Source organism: Coenobita brevimanus, chromosome 63 (genome assembly GCF_032717465.1).
Source record: "Coenobita brevimanus isolate Jiangsu-jjx chromosome 63, ASM3271746v2, whole genome shotgun sequence".
Lineage (NCBI taxonomy): Eukaryota > Metazoa > Arthropoda > Malacostraca > Decapoda > Coenobitidae > Coenobita > Coenobita brevimanus.
Window position 1 is genome coordinate 20,256,660 of NC_137016.1, and position 20,634 is coordinate 20,277,293.

General features: G+C 41.4%; 1 protein-coding gene across 1 annotated transcript in view; it reads left to right on the forward strand.

Moving 5' to 3' along the window:
• LOC145404384 (cholecystokinin receptor type A-like) overlaps positions 1-20,634 on the forward strand; it is a 75,381-nt gene that overhangs the window by 34,692 nt on the left and 20,055 nt on the right. The window contains exon 3 of the mRNA XM_080275906.1: positions 6,709-6,832. Coding sequence (XP_080132032.1) covers positions 6,709-6,832 — 124 coding nt within the window. The remainder of the gene's footprint in view (positions 1-6,708; positions 6,833-20,634) is intronic.

The following is a 20,634-nucleotide window of genomic DNA, read 5'->3' on the forward strand; positions in this document are numbered from 1 at the left end:
ACAGGTACATCTATATGTCTACAGACAGACACTGATAGGTAGGTAGGTAGATAGATAGATAGATAAGAGATATATACAGTAGGTATACAGTACACACATATATCATTTTTCCATTCCCTTTTATTTCATAAACTAAAGATTTTCCAATGAACGCTTGACATTATTTCTCCCTGATCTCTCTTTCCTCTCTTCTGCCCCCCTCCCCCACTTTTCCTTTCTCCTAACGCCTCTGATTGCCACCCTCCATCGACCCTCCCCACATCTCCCTCGACCCTCCCCACATATTCCTTGACCCTCCCCACATCACCCTTAGTCCTCCCCACATCTCCCCTGACCCTCCCCACCCCTCCCTACCATGCCGTCCCGCTGTGTCCTACTCACCCCGCCATATACACTACACACGCATATACTTTTATCACAATACGTATCTTAACAGGGTGCAAGTCAGGCCCAAACGGTTGTATCTCACCAGTATACAGCTTTCCAGGCGTGGGAGGAATTCTTCCAGTGGAACACACAGAATACATATATATTTTTTTTTTATCCAACGTATTTATTTTTTCTTAATCCACTCCAGTTCAGTTTGTATTTTTCTTGCTTCATTCATTTCATTTCTTCGTTTTTTTTTTTTTTTTCACATAGTTCATTTTTCCTTAGCACTTAGTTCGTTATCATTTTTCTATCGTCTTCTTCCTATTTTTCCACTCCATCCCTCTTCCCACCGCTTCAGGTCCCGCACTTATTCTCTTTTTCATCCTCTCTCTCTCTCTCTCTCTCTCTCTCTCTCTCTCACCTTCGTCTGACAGATCATCCCTCTTCATTTTTTTTTCCTCCACAACTCCTTCATCTTCACATCGTTCCCCATACCCCTCATCCACCTCCCCTTCCCCTCTTCCCCTCCCTCCCTTTCTCCTCCCTCTCCTTCTTCGTCCTTCCCTCCTCTCCTGTTCCCTTCCTCCCTCTCCTCCTGCTCCCTCCCCTCCTCCTTTCTCTCCCTGCCCTCCCTCGTTCCTTGTCAAAATGAAAGTTATCATCTAAGGCGGTAAGGGGAGGGAGGAAGGAAGGGAGGAAGGAAGGAAAGAGGATAGGAGAGAGGGAGACAGGAGAAGGAGGTGGAAAGAAAATGTGACAGAGAGAGAAAGAAGAGAAAGTGAAAGCAAGAAGAGGAAAGAGATGAGGGAACAGAAGAAAGAAGAAAAAGAAGCAAAAATAGAAGGAAAGAGTCGATGGAAGTGTAAACAAGTTGAGAGAGAGGAAGAGGAAAGAAGAGAAGGAGGAAGTAGAGAGATGGAGAAGAAAGAAGAGGAAAAGGAAAAATGAAGAGAAAGGGGGGAGTAAGAGAAGAAAAAGAGGAAGAGGTGTGACTCTCGAGAAATAAGAATGAGGAAGAGGAAGTTTGAAAAACAGGATGTTATGCAGGAAGTGAAAAACTGAAAGAAAATGAAAGTCAGGGAGTGTGGAGAAGATAATGTAGAGTGAGGCAGTGGATTTAGGGAGAGTAAAGGATATTTCAGAAATAAGAGATATTAATGAAGTAAAGAGCATGGAAAATAGAACGGAGGAAGACGTGGCAAAAGTAAGAAAAACAGAAAGTTGAGGAAGAAAGAGAAAGAAAAAGTAAGAGGAAGCAAAGAAATAGGAGAAATGAAACTGAGAAGGAAGTTGAAGTACGAAGTAGAGAGTAACTGATGAAGAAACAGAAAGTTAAATATGTAAGAGGAAGTAAGGGAGTGGAATTACACGAAAGTATAAGGGAGTAGAAGGACGTTGGAGAAGTACAAGAAAGTCAAAACAAGAAAAGGAAAAACGTTAAGAGGAAGAAGAGGGATGGAAAAGTAAGAAGCAATAAGTCAGTAGAATGAAAGACTGTAGGGAATGAAAGAAGAACCTGGGAAATGAAGGGAAACTAAGGGAAGTGGCACATTGGAATTTTGATAATGAAAACAGTAGAGAGGACAAGAGATGAGAACTTAACGCCTTCACTACGATAGGTCTTTCACTGAATACATGAAACTGAGACCCAAACGGAAAGTGTACGTTACCGATAATAAGAGGTTCTTGATAACGGATTTTTAATAACGAGAAATTCAATCAGTTCCTTTAAGTTTCTGAATATCAAATCACTAATAAGACTCGGGCTTCACCCTCGCGGTGGGGTTTGAAAGAGAGAGAGAGAGAGAGAGAGAGAGTGAGAGAGAGAAAGATTTTGTGTGTAAGAAGGCTTCCTCTTTGGCTTCCTTACCAGGACTATTAGAATTGATCTAGACCGCTAACAAGAAAAAAAAGTAAATATTCTTCAAGGTGTTTACTAGACTCTCTCTCTCTCTCTCTCTCTCTCTCTCTCTCTCTCTCTCTCTCTCTCTCTCTCTCTTTCATTATGTGTCTGCCTGTGTGTATGATTCTTGTCTTTCGGTCTATCTGTGTCTTTCAATCCATTTTCGTTTTGTCTGTTTCTTTTTTCTGTCTGCCTGTCTTTCCCTTCATCAGTCTGTGTTTATCTTTCCATCTGTCTGTTTTATTGCTTGTCTCTGTCTTTGTTTATCTTTCTTTCAGTATTTTTTGCTGTCCTTAATTATCTATCACTGCATCTTCATTTTTGTTTGTCTTTAACTGTCTGTATATCAGTCTTTATATCTGTCCGTTTTTTTTTTTTTGTGTGTGTGTGTGTGTGTCTTTGTTTATCTGTGTGTCATTGTCATTGTTTCTCTGTGTTTGTCGTTAGTGTATTATTTTCCTTGTCATTGTATCTGTCTTTGACTTTATAAATTTGTTTTTCTGTCATGTGTGTGTTAGTATAAGATGGAACATAATATCAAGAAATTTGCTGTGGATACGCAAAGGAAAGCAAATAAGTTATAAAAGGGGGCAAAAGTTTTGAGGGAGAACGAGACTGCAGCCACCGGACAGAATGTATGAGACAGTAACGTGGAAGATGGAAAGGAAAAACGAGAATTATTAAAACATGAGCAGTAGGAAACAAGAGCAAATAATAGGTATGTGAAATGTGTGGTAAAAGAAATAATGGTAGTTGGAAGAGTGGTAGAAAAGAGACGAGAAAAGTGTAGACAAAACAGTTGAAAGTGGATGCAGGAAGATATGAGAGTTACATGAAAAAGAAATGAGAAAAAATAAATAAGAACAGTGTCGACCAAAACAGAGAAAGACTCTTGTGCCCACTCTCTTTCCTCCCTTTCATTCCTGGCCTAAGTTTTCCCTGCCAGACATACTTTTCATACCAGTTTTTTTCCATGATCAAAGCCCAGCCTGAAATTATTCATATGTGGACACAGGGGCATATTGGCGTCCTTGCCGGGAATATTGTGCCAACTTTGCCAATATGCTCCTGTATTGCTTGTGACACTTTCTCCCTCACACACACCCTGAACTCTCTCTCTCTCTCTCTCTCTCTCTTCCATCCTTCCTTCCTTCCTTCCATCCTTTTTCATTTCCCTCCATCTCATTCATTCTTCACTCTTCTCTCCATTCTCCCCCCTCCACATCCTCTTATTCCCCCACCCCCTCCCTCCCCTTTTTTCTCCTCACTCCTCCACACCTCCAGTCACCTGCCTCCTCACCTCACCCAAACACCTGCACAAGACAGCTCAGGTGTGCCATTAACTCCTCGCATGATCCTTGCAATAATAGGCTTTATTAGGTCCTGTTTTCCTGCTTTAGTTGTGATTAACCCTTTCACCTCGGTAATTTATTATTAATTTTGTTAATGGTATCTCCAGACGATGTTGTTGATCATTTGTAGTGAAGGGATTACAGCAGAAAGTCTCCACAAACCCCTTCACAGCCTGATGTCTCTCCCTGTGCTGGGTAAAATCGTCTGAAGGTAGCAACAATAAGCTAAAAATACATTATTGGACTGAAGGAATTAATAATTCAACAGTATTCTGAGTTCTTAATTCCTGTACTACGAAAACGTCCTTTGTAACATATTTTTGTTGGTTCCTGATGAGTCTGTTCAGGTCATGAGGGTTAATTAGCGAGGGGTGTTACTAAAGGCTACAAAATGTACACCGTCTCTTGTCCAAACGGTGTCTTATAACTTGATAACACTGTCTGGAGATAACAAGAATGAAATGAAAATGACGTCCTCGGAGGAAACAGGGTTAATACTGATTCAAGACTAATTTCCTTTCTTAGTCACTTCACTACGATGACGTCTTTTATATATTTCTTGCTGCCTCCAGATGATTTTATTCGAGTTAGAAGGGTTAAATATAGCGTTCAATAAGCTATTCACTCTGTTTATATTAGGGAAACCCAAAGCAGAAGTTACTGGAAAAAAATTATAAGCACTACATCACGAGAGGCCTTTCAATCTTTACCAACTGCAGGCAAGAAAGCCGTCAGCGGAGTGAAAGGGTTAAGTTTTAGGAGGATATTGTGAAGTGGATATTTTTTCTAACCCACACAGTTAGAAAAGTCTATTCCAAGCTTAATTCAATTGTCTTTTGGGAGCAAGAAAAGAAAATAAGACCCTTGTGAAAGGGTTAAGCTTTGGGAAGATACTAGGAAATGAATATTTTTCTAACCCATCCAGTTATGAAAGTCTATTCCAAACTTAATTTAATTGTTTAGTTGGAATAAGAAAAATAAAATGAGATCCTCGGACAACAGAGCGTGACCCCTTCACTACGGTGACGTGATTTATATTTTTGCTGCCACCTGACGCTTCTATTCAACTCAGATGAAGCTTTTATGACTGTAGAAGTAAACAGAGCCATCAGTGACCCTTTCAGTACATTAGGTCTTTGTTATACGTGGACTCGTCTTGTAGCAGCAGGAAGGATATTTAAATGACGTCTTTTGGCTGAATATCCCTTCTCTACGGTGACTTTTTATTATATTCTTGGAGCCTCCAGAGTGTTTTATTCAGCTCAGGAGAGACGTTTCGTACTGGATGGTTTATATATATAGTTTCCAATAACTGTTTGGCTAAAGATTCAGAGATTCTCCCTAAGTTGAATAGAATCTTCTGTTTGTGGTCGGATTAAGAAGATAATTAGGTCATCATAGTGAATGGGTTAATTAGATCACTGGAAAGAGACAATAAGCGACCCATCACTGAAAGGCTCACTATACGGCTAAGATAATGAGGTGTTTTATGCCTCTTTGTGTTCATTTCACGCTGGATCCTGTTAACAGCGACAATACTTTGATCATTAGATTTTCGTATATATTAGTGTTCCTCAGAAGACAGCTGGAATGAGAACTAGATATGATCGTGCGCGCGCGCGCGTGTGTGTGCGTGCGTGCGTGTGTGTGTGTGTGTGTGTGTGTGTGTGTGTGTGTGTGTGTGTGTGTGTGTGAGGAGGGGCTGTTGTCTTCTGTGGTTTACTTGAAGGTATTGCTGTGTTGAAACGAGTAGCACAAGACAGCCATTACTGGCATTAAAAACACGATTCACGTGCCGCTTGCCAGATGGAAAATCGTAGAGAAAACGAGAGAAGGACTGGGAATATTTGTTTTCCTTCAGCGTGTCTGCGTCATATACATTTGTTAACCATACTTCCATTTGTTACCTGGAAGAAAAATATATTACATTCAGGTTGACCCATAATGGTTCATGCAGGGGTGGTTGGGTTTTATTGCTCACATAATGCCACTCAGGGAACGGCGAGGCTGGTCCCCCTAGCCTTAAATATCCGGATTGTCTAGCCTAGCCCCGGGCCCCAACGCTCCTAATAAGGTAATAAAAGATTAGATATTGAATGCAAGTATGATACAAGTCGAATGGAATAATGTTAATAATACTAATTGTTTGTTTTCCGAATATCATATCCTTTCCACTGCCATGAAAAGAAATAGAAAAAAAAAAGTAGGTATTGGAAAGAAAAAGGGAGAGAAAAATCATTTCTTGATCACACCTCTTCATTGGTAGTTATAACCCACTCACTCCCTACTCTCCAACTCTCCATTTCATACTCTCTTGCTTTCTTTCAAACTTACTCCCATATTGTCATTTTCACGCACTGTCAAACTAATCTCACTCTCATTCCTTCATCCTCACTAATTCGTCCACCTTCACACTCACTTTCACCCTCATTCATTAATATTTCCCACTTAAACAAACTTTCGCTCTCTCAAATTCTTATTTTGTTTTCCCTCCTACATTTAATCTGTTTTACATATATGCACATTTTATTGTATTGGCGGACATGCAGTTTTGATCTGATGTCACGGCAATAAAATAACACATTTGTGTAATTTGTATTTTAATTTTGAGTTAGCTAACCCCCCTTCTCTTCAGGTATTGGCGTGGCAGGTAATTCTCATTCATCATCATTACCTTCAATTTCATCGTGATCATCTTTCCCCACATTCTCACCTCACACTTCTTAACCCCGTCCCTAATAATCTCACCCCTACCAACCTCACACCTTCTAATCTTACCCCTACTAATCTCCCTTCTACTACTTTCAACCCTTCTCATTGCATCGATCCTAATGTCACCCAATTAATCTCATCACTAGCCTACCAGACTGATTCCTCCTAATTTTACCAATACTTATCTCATCCCTATTAATCTTCAACCCTACTGCATCTACTAATCTCACCCATCCTAATCTCACTCCTACTAATCTCAGAAACACAATACTCTCACCCCACCATAATCTCACAAACATCATACCCTCACCGCACCATAATCTCACCCTGCCAGTGTCGTCCCTCTGATCTCACCTCCTTCCCCTGCAGGTTCATCGTGATAGTGTTCCCTGTGCGGTCCCGGTCCCTGTGTACCATGAGCAACTGTCGCCGCTCCATGCTGTTCGTGTGGGTCACCTCACTGCTGCTGGCCTCGCCCGTCATCAGGGTCATGGTAAGTTAACTGCGATCACAGCAGGTCATCTGGGGTCATCGTAGGTCAACTGGGGTCATAGTAGGTTCGACTGGGTAATGGTACTGTATGTCAGGCTGAATCATGATAGGTGAGAGTGTGTAAGGTTATGGTAGAGTACGTCAGGTTGCGGCATGAAATTGGAGAGTTAGACTGGATCATGGTTGGCCACATGGGGTCAGGGAAGGTCAGACGGGCCATGGGAGGCAGGCTGCGTCATGGTAGAACATATTGAGGGACGGTAGGTAATGTCTGGTTTCCGTATAGTAATCATACTAGGTGTTGGGCCCTATTTTTGTTGGTTAAGAAAGCTCCTCAGCTTCTTAGTCTTTCCAGTTGATTTCATCGTAGGTGTTGAGCAACACTATGTGTGTATCATACATAACGAAGACGTACTGGGGAGGAAAGCCTTTCACAATACGATCTTCAGAGTATGATTAGTTTTCGTCGCAAACGAAGGTGCTTATTGTGCTGGGACGTTGCGGAGTCACACTTGCCAGCTACAACTTTGCCGTGACAGAATGACGAAAGCGGCCGTCACAGGAACACAAAAGGGGCCAAAGCACCCCACCAGAGGACATTACCCTGATCTTTCTCACAAACATATGCTCACACTTATACATGCAAAAGCTGTGTGCCTAGACCCCCCATTTCATCAACAAAACCATTGCAGAAGCACAAAAGTACCCCAAACACTCCCTCACTGGACATTAATGGGGACGATTTTTTGGAATGTGTTATTGAATCCTCAGTGAAAGAAGGTGCAGGTATCATTAAGAAAGTTTGTCTGGGTTTGGAACTTGTGTTACATACATATATGCAAACTCACCGCCAGTACTATAGTCTGTTTTTCATATATTGGCCAGTAAGCCAAGGAAAAATTTAAGACACTGTTGTTAATTGGGAAGAGTTCAGTAACAGGTAGTTATGTATGATCCTACAAATTTATAGACAGTGAAATATTCATAGGTTTAGGAGGCATGGTAGTTAGACTGTGAATGATAAGGTACAGCTTTTCAAGGTAATGTTGGTTGTTCGATGAGCTAAACTATAGAGTGAACCGAACAAACCATTTATATAAATTGTTGAGAGAGAGAGAGAGAGAGAGAGAGAGAGAGAGAGAGAGAGAGAGAGAGAGAGAGAGAGAGAGAGAGTATTCTCTTCAAGAATCATCGGAAGTCTCAATCTTTTTTCCCTTTATTTTTCTCCAGCTCCTCTCTTTATCTCTTTTGCTTCCTCAGAGGTCTCCCAAAGTCTGTCCTTTCCGTAATGGTCAATTCCGAGGCAGAGAGGGGAGAAAAAGAGTCTTGGCAGAAAAACTATGAAACAGGAAATGAAATGAGATAGATCATGGGACACACACACACACACACACACACACACACACACACACACACACACACACCATTTTTACTACACAGAGTCCATTCTCAAATCCTGGTTTATTAATATTATTTTTATGTCCTGTAAGATTTGGCAACCTGCTTAGTTTTCATTAGTGTGAAATAGTAAATCTGTATAATCACTTTGATTACAACTGTACTGACATGTTATTTTCAGTATTATTTTCATATGATATTGAGTGATTTTAATATTTTTCGTGTTCCTTACATTCATGATGAAGGTTTTGGTGTCTCACTTAAAAGTCATGTGTGTGTGTGTGTGTGTGTGTGTGTGTCTGTTGTATTTATGAGAATTCTCTGAACACTTAAATATACAAGTTTTCTTTCCTTTTAGCTATATATGCGTTATATCACGTTTTCCCAGGTATCTTTGAAAAAAGAAAGAGAATTTCGTGTTGGCACCGATCACTCTCCAGTATTAATTTTCCTTTCTTTCAGCCGGTGTAATTGAAAATAACATAAGTTCTTTCCTCGTAACTCCAGCTCTTGTCTAATCACTGGCTCTTCAATGCCACTTCCTTTATCTCTGTTGCTGTTATATTCTGTTTTCTTCTCTCCTTTATTCCTTTCTCTATCATCGCATTTTTCTTGTTTTAGTCTCGCCGATACAAAACTTTTTTACGCATTATAAAAGGGACTATATCAAGCACCTCCTGGTTGAAAAGTCTCAACCTGAACAGAATCGTGTAGAAATAATATGAATGAATTAAAAATCGACGTATTCACCGATTCCCGTTTTGCTTCAGTATTTGCAGTGTTTTATTTATATTTCAGTCACACTTCTCATATATGCTGTGGTTTTGTCACTTATTTTGCTTGTTCATTTCTTGTTCCTTTCTTTACTTGACTCTCACTCTCTCTCTCTCTCTCTCTCTCTCTCTCTCTCTCTCTCTCTCTCTCTCTCTTTCTGTGTGTGTGTGTGTGTGTGTGTGTGTGTGTGTGTGTGTACTTTTATCAAGATAGGAGAATCCAGAAAGGAAGGCAGCCAAATTCGAGCCTTTCACGGTCTAAGCAAAAGAGACCTATTTTCAAGATCCTCTGAATTCGAGACGCCTTAGCAGTGTACATGTAAAAGTCTGGAGGGTCGTAGGCAGTGAAAAGATTAGATTCAGGACGACTGCTCTTGACCTGATAATTGTGTTCTTGAAAGACTGAGATTAATAATGTGCTTTCCAGTAGATTAATAGAATTGGCGGAAGCAATGCATCGTCGTAAGTGGTCACACACACACACACACACACACACACACACACACACACACACACAATTATTGCAGAGAAAAAACCGGTTACTGATATAAAAATGTATTCGGAGAATGTAGTGGAATAAAGGGTGGTTACTGGTAATAGCACTATCACATAAGTTTCTGTGATTACTAATAAAACATGTGTGACGTTACCCGATTTACATTACTAAAGTTATTCCGACCATTGGAGAGTTAACAAGGTGGATCAGCGAGTGGAGACAAATGCCAGAGGTGGTGATAAATGCTAGTTTCCTTTGTGATGACTGCTAAGAATGGAGAAAGCAGTATGTTTTCCAGTGTGGAGCAAAAAATTTCGAAGAATTTTGATCGTCAGTAAAAATAGGAGAGAAAATCACTACAAAGTTAATTAGTTATTAGCAAGAAACCTGTACCCAAGGTGGAGATGATTTAGAAACATCATGTTGGGCAACACGATAACAAGTGAGATCATGGCGCAAAAAACAGCCATTTTCTCGGGAGTGATTTTATAACAGGAAGGAGGATACAGAAAAAGAGGTTGCTGTCAGTAGCCCCAAAGGAAGAAAACATGAAGGAAAAACGAAGCTATAAGGAGAAGAATGTCGTTTTGAAAAGTGAAAAAGTGTAAGGGAAGGTAATCATTGTTGCAAAAGCTAACTTCTTCACTTCAAAGGCATATTAATTATGTTATTATACCCGCTCGGTCGAAGAGAGAAAGTGTGTGTGTGTGTGTGTGTGTGTGTGTGTGTGTGTGTGTGTGTGTGTGTGTGTGTGAGAGAGAGAGAGAGAGAGAGAGAGAGAGAGAGAGAGAGAGAGAGAGAAAACCAGTCAAACAGTTTTTATCCGATTTTAACCAAACTTAGTGGGGAGATTGGCAGCCAAGGGGTTGACCTATATATTGTCTTTGAGAACAATAGATCTAAGGTCAAGGTCACGGGAGTAGAGCAGCGCATGACCTAGCAAGGTCAGCTAAAATCATTTTTATCCTTTATAGACCGATCTTCGAGGAAGGATGGAGAGTAAGGTAAGGGCATCGACTTTGTGAACAACCAGCCAAAGGTCAAGGCCACGGTTCAGGGGCAAATATTGAACCGTGTATCAGTGCGTAAAAAGAAGTAAGGTTTTATGTTTTGACCCAGACTTGATGAAAGGACTGACGATTACCAAAAAGGTTGACTTACTGTTTTTGAGAACAATAGGACGATGTCCCACGGCAAAGTCAGATTAAACGGTTTCTTTTTCAGATTTGACCAAACTCTGTGGAAGGCATCAAGGTTAGTCGAGGATAAAGAGATTCGATTTTAAGAACAATCAGTTAAAGACCAAAGCCACAGGGAAAGGTCAAAGATCAAGGTCACATGTCAAGGTCAGTTCATACAGTTTTAATCCGATTTAAACTAAATTTGGTGAACGTGTTAAGGGTCACACAAGGACGAAGTCCCAGTGGGCAAATGTCACATTTTTCACGTGGAAAAGATGTGGACTGGAGACGTCTAAAAGATGTGGATCTCTGGTCTTTTTTGATAGTTCGTTTCACGAGAATTTAAGCACGTGTAATAGACATGTTGAAATTCATGAGTAATACACAGTAATATCTGGTGGAATAAATCACATGCATGCAAATTAGGAAAGCTGTCTAGAAACCAAATGCATAAAAAAATATACATTCACTCCCTAACTCCAGCAAATTCTTCCTATGCTGAATAAAAGTAATAATTTAGCCACAATAAATTGTCAGATTCATCAATCATCAGAGCACTGTTAGCCTATAAGTCGATTAACTCATACCGACTATAATTTATTCAGCTTGGGAAGAACTTGTGGGATCTAGGGATTGAATGTAAATTATTTTTACCCATTTGATTTCTAGCCCCTGAAGCACGGATCGTCGTGTTTGCGACGCTCGCCAAAAAGGACATAACAGCGGATCGTCGCATTTGCGATTCAAGTTAATTTTGAATGAACGCGGGCAAGGATGTTCCAACTGGTATTGTCTATCAGTACCACCACCCTTTAGCTACAATTAGCATACTTTACCTTTGTACTACTGACCTCCGTTGTTGCCAAGTATCGCGTTTTTCCCCCCCTCCCCCCCCACCACGGCCCGGCCAGCCTGGCTGTGATATATGGCAGCGCTCTGACTGCTCAGAACTGTAAATCTGAGCTCTCCTCTCACAAGCAGTTTATGCTAATAGGAAACGCTTGTTTCCCCAGTTATCACACTAGCTTTTTTTCGCGTGGTTTGCCCCTGTTTAGCGTCAGTTTACCACAGGCTTTCAAAGTGACATTATGGCGAGTTCTAGCTCTTCTGAGTCAGTGCGAGCGGCCGACAGGAACAAGAATAAAGTGACGGGCGTAAGGCAGAATAAAAAGCAAGCCGCGGTGATCTTTTGGGAAGTAATATGATTGAAAATAATGTAGTATACGTGTTATTAGCTGTGAAAATGGAAATGTTTGTTGAGTGACGGGAAGACCGCCGCAGTGCTGCATGTCGGCCGTATGCTTCGTTGATTTTAGCCTTATTTTCAGTGCTTGTTGTACAAATACGGATTCCAAACTACCTGTACGTTGTAGTATAAAGTTTACTGTGACAGAATGAGGCTGTGGTAGAGGGGAAACCGGGTTGCTGGAGGTGTGAAAGTGAAGATTTTGTTACCCAACTTTGCAAGTCTCCACAAGTTCTTGGGTAGTCCACGAAGGCTCAACACCTGTCTCTGGAGAAAGCTGAATGTAAGTACTATCTGCCATACCAAGTATAATGTTCTAGGGTTAATCTCTGATTTTGGGCTAATATTTTCCTTCAGGTACTCAGACCGCGATCCAACCCCGCCACCCGGGGAGGGTCGGCTGTCCATGGCCGCGCTTTAGGGGCTAGAGAGCCTTCCTATTTTAAGTTGTATAAACTTGTCTAATGATTGATAAAATAAACTGTCAAGATGCATCATTATTATCAACGGGTTAATTTTCAATAATGTACATACTATATAAATGTCCTGCAAGATTCATATACTGCACACAGTACTGTAACTACATCATTATAGTTAAGGTATAGTGAACAGAACCCACGAAACTTGGTTTGACTATATGGTGCAATACATTAATGGTCTGCACAAGATTGGACACTAATGAATATAGGTATGTTTAAAAATAATACACAGAGTAGTTGTTTACTTTATATATTGTGTATTACAGAAAAATCATTCACATTGCTATCTTAAAGAGTTGATGAGGTGAAAAGCTTTGGATTCCACCTTCTGCAGAAGAGCTCTATGTGACAAAAAGAAAGTAATTAATCAGATGAATTAATTAAGGCAACTAATTAGGGAAAAATAAAATGCCATAGGGGAACTTAACGGTATACTAAAGGTTAACAGGGGATCAGATAGGACGGTAAGGATAGGAAACAACCAACAACCATCAGCACATTCAGCAGAGTGTTCGTTTCAGTAGCCAGATGCATTGCTTCTCTTAGGGTACAAAAGAAAATATAAAGATTATAAACAATTAATCAGAAACTCTGGGAGCACTGTGAAAAACAAAAAACTACTTAGATGCTACCACGAAGAAAAATAATGTACAGTGTAGGTTCTGTGTGACAAATGGAGAAGCTGTCCACCATCCACTTAAGGAGAGTGCTGGCTGCGTGGTATGTGCGGTTCTATACATGTAGGAGAATTACAGTGTTAGATTATCTGAAAGAATAAAACATAGATATTAGTTTCAAGACAACAATAAGTACAGTAAATCAGGGAATTTTTTCTTTTGTTCAGTCATAGTACAGTGGGCTCGGACAGTACGTGAGTTCACAGTACGCAAATCACATAGTATGTAAGTGACCAAAAATAATAACCAAAAAACCTTCACTGCACGAGTTTAGCCCACAATACGCGAGGTAGAGGCAAGGAGTGGCCCAAAACTGCTATTTTCCCTGACTAAGCGACCCCCCTCCCCGCACGTGTCCATCGCAACTTACAGGCTCTTGGGGAATGTGCTCAAGAGGATTCTACAGTAAGATCTTGGCAATAACGACTTCAACAATAACGTTTTCGGCAATAACATTAAGATAAAATAGAACCCAGTTTCTTTAATAATGTTTGGATTCGCTTGAATGACAGTTATTTCGCGAATGCTAAGTTGTTATACAGCAAATAAGTCCATAACAAGTTAAGGAATGAAGCAGACAAACAAGGAGAGATGAAGGAAATTGCCGAAAATGTGAGCAGTAGCGAGATGGAGGATCCTCCCCTCACCACCTCCCCTGACTCGCCCGCCACCGTCCTCTCACCTCCACTGCCCCCCCCCCCCGACTCACCAGCCGCCTCCAGCTCGGAAGTCCTACCTGCTTCACCTGGCATACCTGCAACCACCACCATAAAGACTTACTGCGGTCTGGAAGAAGTGTAACATTCGACAGGCCGTAAATTTCTTCATCAAAGCCTGGAATAATACAACACTGGCAACTGTTAAACACGCGCAGTGCAGTTGGTGATGCAGCGGGGGCACTCTAAATGTGTTGCCGCGCCTCAGAACCCCTGTTATTTACGTCCATCAGGCCTGATGTCTACTGTTGTTAAAGTGACTGACCATATTTTTTTTATCATAGCTATATCTGCAGTATACAGTATGTCTGAAAAATTTTACCTCTATTGTTGTCTCTAAGAGTCAATAAATGTCAAGGTATATGGGGGTACTGCCCATATGTAATTTTTCCCATAAGATTATGTATTCACAGTGCACTATTTCAAAGTACGTGAGGACCAGGACCACCCATCCACTCTTGTACTGTGCGAGCCCACTCTATTTTTTTTTTTTTTTTCAATATAGGTAAGAAATAACCCTTTTTTGCATGATTTAGGGAACAACTAAATGAATCCTAAGGCTTGTAATTGGGTGAAGTCAAATTCAAAACAATATCCTTAAACTGTACTAACTATGTATATATATACAAATTTAATTATTTCTCTGGGGAGAGGATTTACTCATATTTTGATTTTAACTGACAATACTTTCAGCTGCAAATGATCACATACTTACCCAACCGTCCTAACTCCCATTAATGGGTTGAAGTCAAATACGAGATGAAAACTGTAAAATCTAACATATTATTTACCTTTTAGTATTAACCAAATCTAACCTAACTTAACTTAACCTGGCCTAATCCCTATGCACGAAGTCATATATGAAATTTAAAAAAGGGAAATAAAACTGAACGAAGTGCTTTTTAATCTGTTAACTGCGGCATTAGGTTTTGTGGTCGATCCCCCCATGCACAAATTTTTTTTTTCTTTTTTTCAAAAATAATTTTTGCACTTGTAAATGAAAGCGTGCATGGAAAAAAAATAGGAAACCAATTATGAGTTCATTATTTACTTTAGTTTGGCCGTGGTACACTATTTGTGGACATTTGGGTGGAAAATGTAGCATGCCTTTTTAAAATAAAAAGAGCTTGATCATATGATGTACGTTGCAGTAGCACGCTATTCTTCATATGATGTACGTAGCAGCTATCAGGTTAATTAAACTAATCTAACCTACCAAATCAGACCTAATTCAACAAAATTTGACCCCCAACCTAACTTACATTAACTGTGAAAGCATCTTACCTAACCTAACCTGGCGTAATCCTTGTATGTGGTTGAAGTCATATACAAAAAAAAGAAAAGGAATTAATATCGAATGAAGTGCTTCTTAACCTAAACTAACCTAACCTACCAAATCAGACCTAATCCAACCAAATTTAATCCTCAATCTAACCTACATTAACTGTGAAAGCTCATAATTTTGAGGGCTGGGAGGGGCTAAGGTCGCCCTCCCCAAGCCGTGACAATACAGTGAGTTGTTACCGCACGAACAAAAACATCTAAAGGACACATTTGCGAGGAAAATGTCATTTATGAAACCCCCCCCCCCTAATTTGAGGAGTAAACATAATTGATAAGGCTGGAATTTCCCTAGGGTGTGACTAAACGAAAACGTAGTACTACCTAAATCAGCACTATGCAGGCACCTGACAATTAATATCTAGCCTATAGGCTTGCCTAGGCCCTATACATCATACGGATAGGCTAGGCTATTTAGACCAAGCCTGTGTGGTTGACCAGTTTATTTAAGGCTAATTTCTTCTACGGTCTTTATACCTAAAGCTTATATATGATTAACTTTTGATACTGAAAATTGATAGAGGACTGCAAAAGTCTTACCTTCCCTCAAAGTTTGTGCCTTTGTACGTATGGTAAATGCGGGATTTGAATGTTTGTGCAAGGTTACCATTGAAAATACAACTTCGCTATAGGTAACAAGATGGAATGGCAAAATAGCTAGAATAATGCTGCAGATATTAAAATATCATTTTAAATGGCTCAGATAACTATAACATTTATTGAACGTCATTGGATGTAAAAATTAAATATTTATACATGATCAAAGTCAGTTCCTCTATATCTAGCGAGAAAGTATAGCTAGATTGTATGAGCATGGAAACACTGTGTTTGAGGCGTGTTGCTTACGTCGATATTGGTGATCTAATATTATTTCGCATTCAACAAAAAAATAATAATAATAATAATAAAGAAAATGTTTAATATGCACATAAAAAGTATTACCTTGAATATCATGAATATCCACTGTACCATCATTTATATCGCTTAAGAGAGATGATCATTTTGGGGAACGAATTATCCACAACCACTTCTGTCTGTCTGTCTGTCTGTCTGTCTGTCTCTCTCTCAAATACGGAATTCATGGAGAAGGTTTGGGGAGGCCTTTGTTCAGGACACTAAATGGCTGATGATGATATATATATCGTCATCAGCAGCAGCATGACCTGCCCAACTCTATTTCTGTCTTTTTAGTACTTCTTTAATGTCTTTTACTCATTTAGTCTGCTCTCTCACCAAAGATGATGTGTTCTGTCCCTCAAGGATATTCCCAAAGAGCAATAGAAACGACAATGTTAGGAATATCCTCATATATATATATATATATATATATATATATATATATATATATATATATATAAATACATATACATTGGGCTCGCATAGTGTGCGAGAGATTGGGTGGTGCACGAGCTCGCGCACTGGGAATTCGCGTACTAGGAATACATAATCTTATGAGAATAATTACATATGGGCGGTACCCCCTCATACCTGGACATTTTTTGGCCCTTAGAGACATAATAAAGGTCATATGTTTCAGACATTGTACTACAGCTATAGCTACAATAACAAAAATATGGGTAGTCACCTTAACAACAGTAGACAACAGGCCTGATGACCTTAAATAACAGGGGTCCCGAGGCGCGGCAACACTTACAGCGCCGCACTCCCCACCGCACCTCCCACCGCACCAACACTTCCCTCCGCAGACTCCTCTTGATCACTTTCCCCAGGAGCATCCAAGTCACTCACTTCGGCCATAAACCCTTCAAAGTCCAATGCTGACACTTCTGACATTGCATCCTCTTCATCCTCAGCAGGATCAGGAGCAGACAATGTCGATGGTTCCGCTATTTCACCAACTTGAGCCCGCTGTGTGTAGCTTGTTATGAGCGTCTGTCTTCTCCTGTTTATTTCTTCCCTGTGCCTGTCTGTGTAGAAATGGAAGAGTTTGTCGATACCAACAAGAAGTTCCTCCGTTCTTAGGTTGCTCACTTCCTGTGCCTTCACCTCTTCCTTAAGCTTATCCACGGCAGCAAGGATCTTGCTGATGTTTGACATACACAGCTCAGTCTTGCTTTCCATCACACTAGGCTGCTCAACTTGACTCTGTCTGGCGTCGGGCTCTGCGTCAGCCTTGTCTATCCGTTGCAACACTTCCTCGGGAGGCTGTTCCTCAGTAGCAGTGTGCACTTCTTGTATGTCCACCAATGTAACGTCCTCGAAACCTGGTACAGCTTGTGCTGCTGTCAATGTTGCTGCCTCAGCATCGGCCAGTGGTTGAATGGCCGTCTCCTGGGTGATGCACAGGTGAGGCACGAGCATTCGCCACGCATGGTTCACCGTTGCAGGTGTAATCTGGTGCCAGGCTTGAAGGAGAAATTCAACTGCATCCTTCACAGTAAAGTTACGCCAAAATGCCTCAACAGTCATGCCATCTGTGGTAGGTCGGGATAGATGTGCTGGTGGAGATGGAACGGGAGCAGATGCCTCATCAAGGTCTGCGTCGTGATCTTCTTGTAGGACATGAAGCTCCTCTTGTGTGTCGGTCTTCCTGCTTAGGTAGTCGTACACTTCCTTATGGTAGAAATGCTTCACTGTGGCGATTAGTTCTTGATCGAGTGGCTGCATTAGTGACGTTGTGCGGGGCGGCAGAATCACAACACGACAATCCTTGTGAAGATCTTCCAGGTATGGAGGATGACTTGGTGCGTTATCAAGCACAAGGAGCATCTTAAATGGAATGCCCAGTTCCCGACACTTGGCTCTCGCATCAGGGACACACCGCCTCGTTAACCAGTCTGCCATAATGTTCCCGGTCATCCAACCATTTACGGACTTATACCAATACACGCCACTTGCATCCATGTTCGTGAGGTTTTTGTACCACCTTGGATGTGAAGCTGTGTGTACAGCTGGCCTCATCTTGTGGCTCCCAGACAGGTTTACAGCGAACATTACCGTCATCTTACACTTCTGGAGCTTGCGACCAGGGGCTTGTTTCTGTCTTTTAGCAATGTAAGTTGATTTTTGCATGGCCTTGTAATATACGGACGTTTCATCGATGTTGTAGATCTGGTCCTTCGTGTACTGTCCCTCTTCAATAATCGTTTTAAATATTGCAGGATAGTCTCTCGCGGCCAGCTCATCGGCAGAGGCACGTTCACCAGACAATTTCACGTAACAGAGTTCCTTGTGCTTGAGAAAACGGTCCAGCCATCCAACCGATGCCCTGAACGGTTTTTCCACTTTTAACCTTAGAGATGCAGCCTTGTAAAAGAGCTGGGCTTGGTTCCGAATAAATCTTCCATTGAGTGGAACACCTTCCTTTTCTTTCCACATTATGAAGGTGGCAAGATTGCACTCCATTAATATCATAGCATGATTTCCCACCCGCGAATGGCCGTCTAGGTCAGAGGCACCGTACGTCTTCACTACAGCCTTTATGGCTTCACGGTTCTTCCACACAGTTCTCACTGTAGATTCAGCCAGTCCCAGGGTTCTCCCGATAGCCGTGTTTCCTTGACCCTCCTCCTTCATCTTAATTATCTTTAACTTGGTGGCATGCGTCAGAAGTTTCTTTACTCTTGGGGTTGGAGCCATGGTGCAGCAAAATACAGGCACCACAAAAAACACCACACGTTGTACACGACAGGTTAGCTGTAGAGAGCGGATCCGCACAGTGCACGAGCCGGGACTGTTATGGCGCGCCCGCTCCCTTGTACCCCAAGCTGCACAGTAGAATGCCCGGGAATTTCTGCGCATCAACATGGCGACACGTGACGCGCTCTGTGAGGGGTGGTCGTGCACTAGTAGAAAATGGCATTTTTGAGCCACTCCTTGCCTCTGCCTCGCGTTCTGTGTGGTAAACTCGCGCATTAAAGGGTTTTTGGTTATGATTTTTAGTCACTCGTGCACAAGGCGAATCGCGCACTGCAGTGACGCGCACTGTGCGAGCCCACTGTAAATATATATATATATATATATATATATATATATATCTTAATTTCCAATCAATAAATATTATAAAGTGCTGATAGCCAGGCTACATAACTACTTTCATATATACCAAAAAAAGGCATAAACTCACACTGCTCTAATGTTACAAAATCACAGTCGGAACTAATCTATTTCATGTGATTTCTACCACCACATATATCTCATACTATTCTGAGAGAATTCACATGAATTCTTCATCCAGTTGTACACGAGATCTTCTCAAGTGTTTCCACGTGGAAAAGATGTAGAAATCTGGTGAATACGGTGTACATGAGATTTCGTCAATTATCCATGACTGCAGAATGTGGAATCTCACGAGGTGTGTCCACTGGGGTAATTTGATTATAAGATTCTTTGGTAAAAATTCTGTAAATTTTTTGAGTTGTATGATATTTACTGGACATGTAAACATATATTCAGAATCACTGCAGTAAAACAGAAGACAAGGAAGAATTATGCAAATAAACAATGTTATTAAACGAAATCAAATTCTACCTAGTAGCGTGCATGGCGTCTTTTTTATTTCCTAATTATGTACAAAGTAGGAATAAATAAAATAGTAAAATAAAGGAACAGACATTGTTACAAAGGCTCCCCTGTTATAAAGACCTTGGCTTGTTAGAGGTTGAGCCTGCAGGGTAGGCGTATGGGGCGTCCAGATCGAGACGAGGTGAGAGGAGGCACGAGTTCAGTAGATGAGGAGGGCTGAGCAGGGTTATCATTGTCGTCGAGGTATGAGGGTATTAAGCAGTCAATCGAGACACAGTCACTGTGCCCGGCCATGCTGAGTCGGTATGCCTTGGTGTTGCATTCTAAGACCGCAGACGGCCCCTGGTAAGGGCAGGTGAGGGGTGATTTGTGGGCATTGTTCCTTACAAAGACATACTTATAGGAGTGGCGCAACTTGGGAAGGAGTTGAGGAGGCAAATCCTTGTATGTCTAAGTGTAAGGCATGTGTCTGCCAATGATGTGACGTAATCTGGCGAGGTAGGCATCATTTAAGGGAGTGTGGGTGGCGGGAAAAAATTCGCCAGAGACAGCAAGAGTCTCTCCAAACACCATTTCAGCAGAGGAAACGTTAAGTCCCTCTTTTGATGTTTGCATGCCAAGTAGTACCCAGGGAGCTGAGCCCTCCACTCAGGTCCAACACATTGTGCCATCAGCGCAGCCTTCAGGGTGCGATGGGTTCATTCAACCATACCATTGGCAGCCGGGTTGAGAGCAGTAATGTGATGGATGTTTGTTCCCATTAGCTCGGTCCATAGCTGGGATATGAAGGCGGGGCCCCGGTCAAAGGTATCATCTGGAACACCAAAGCGGCTGATCCAAATGTGCAGGAGAGCCTCTGCACAATCTTGGGCCTTGGCTTGCCTCATAGGGATAGTTTCAGGCCAGCATGTGGAGTGCTGAGTAGTGGTGAAGAGGTACTGGGTGCCATCTGATTACATGCAGGTGTCCAAAACGGCACTTAGGTTGGGGAAACTCTCCTGTCCTTGACTC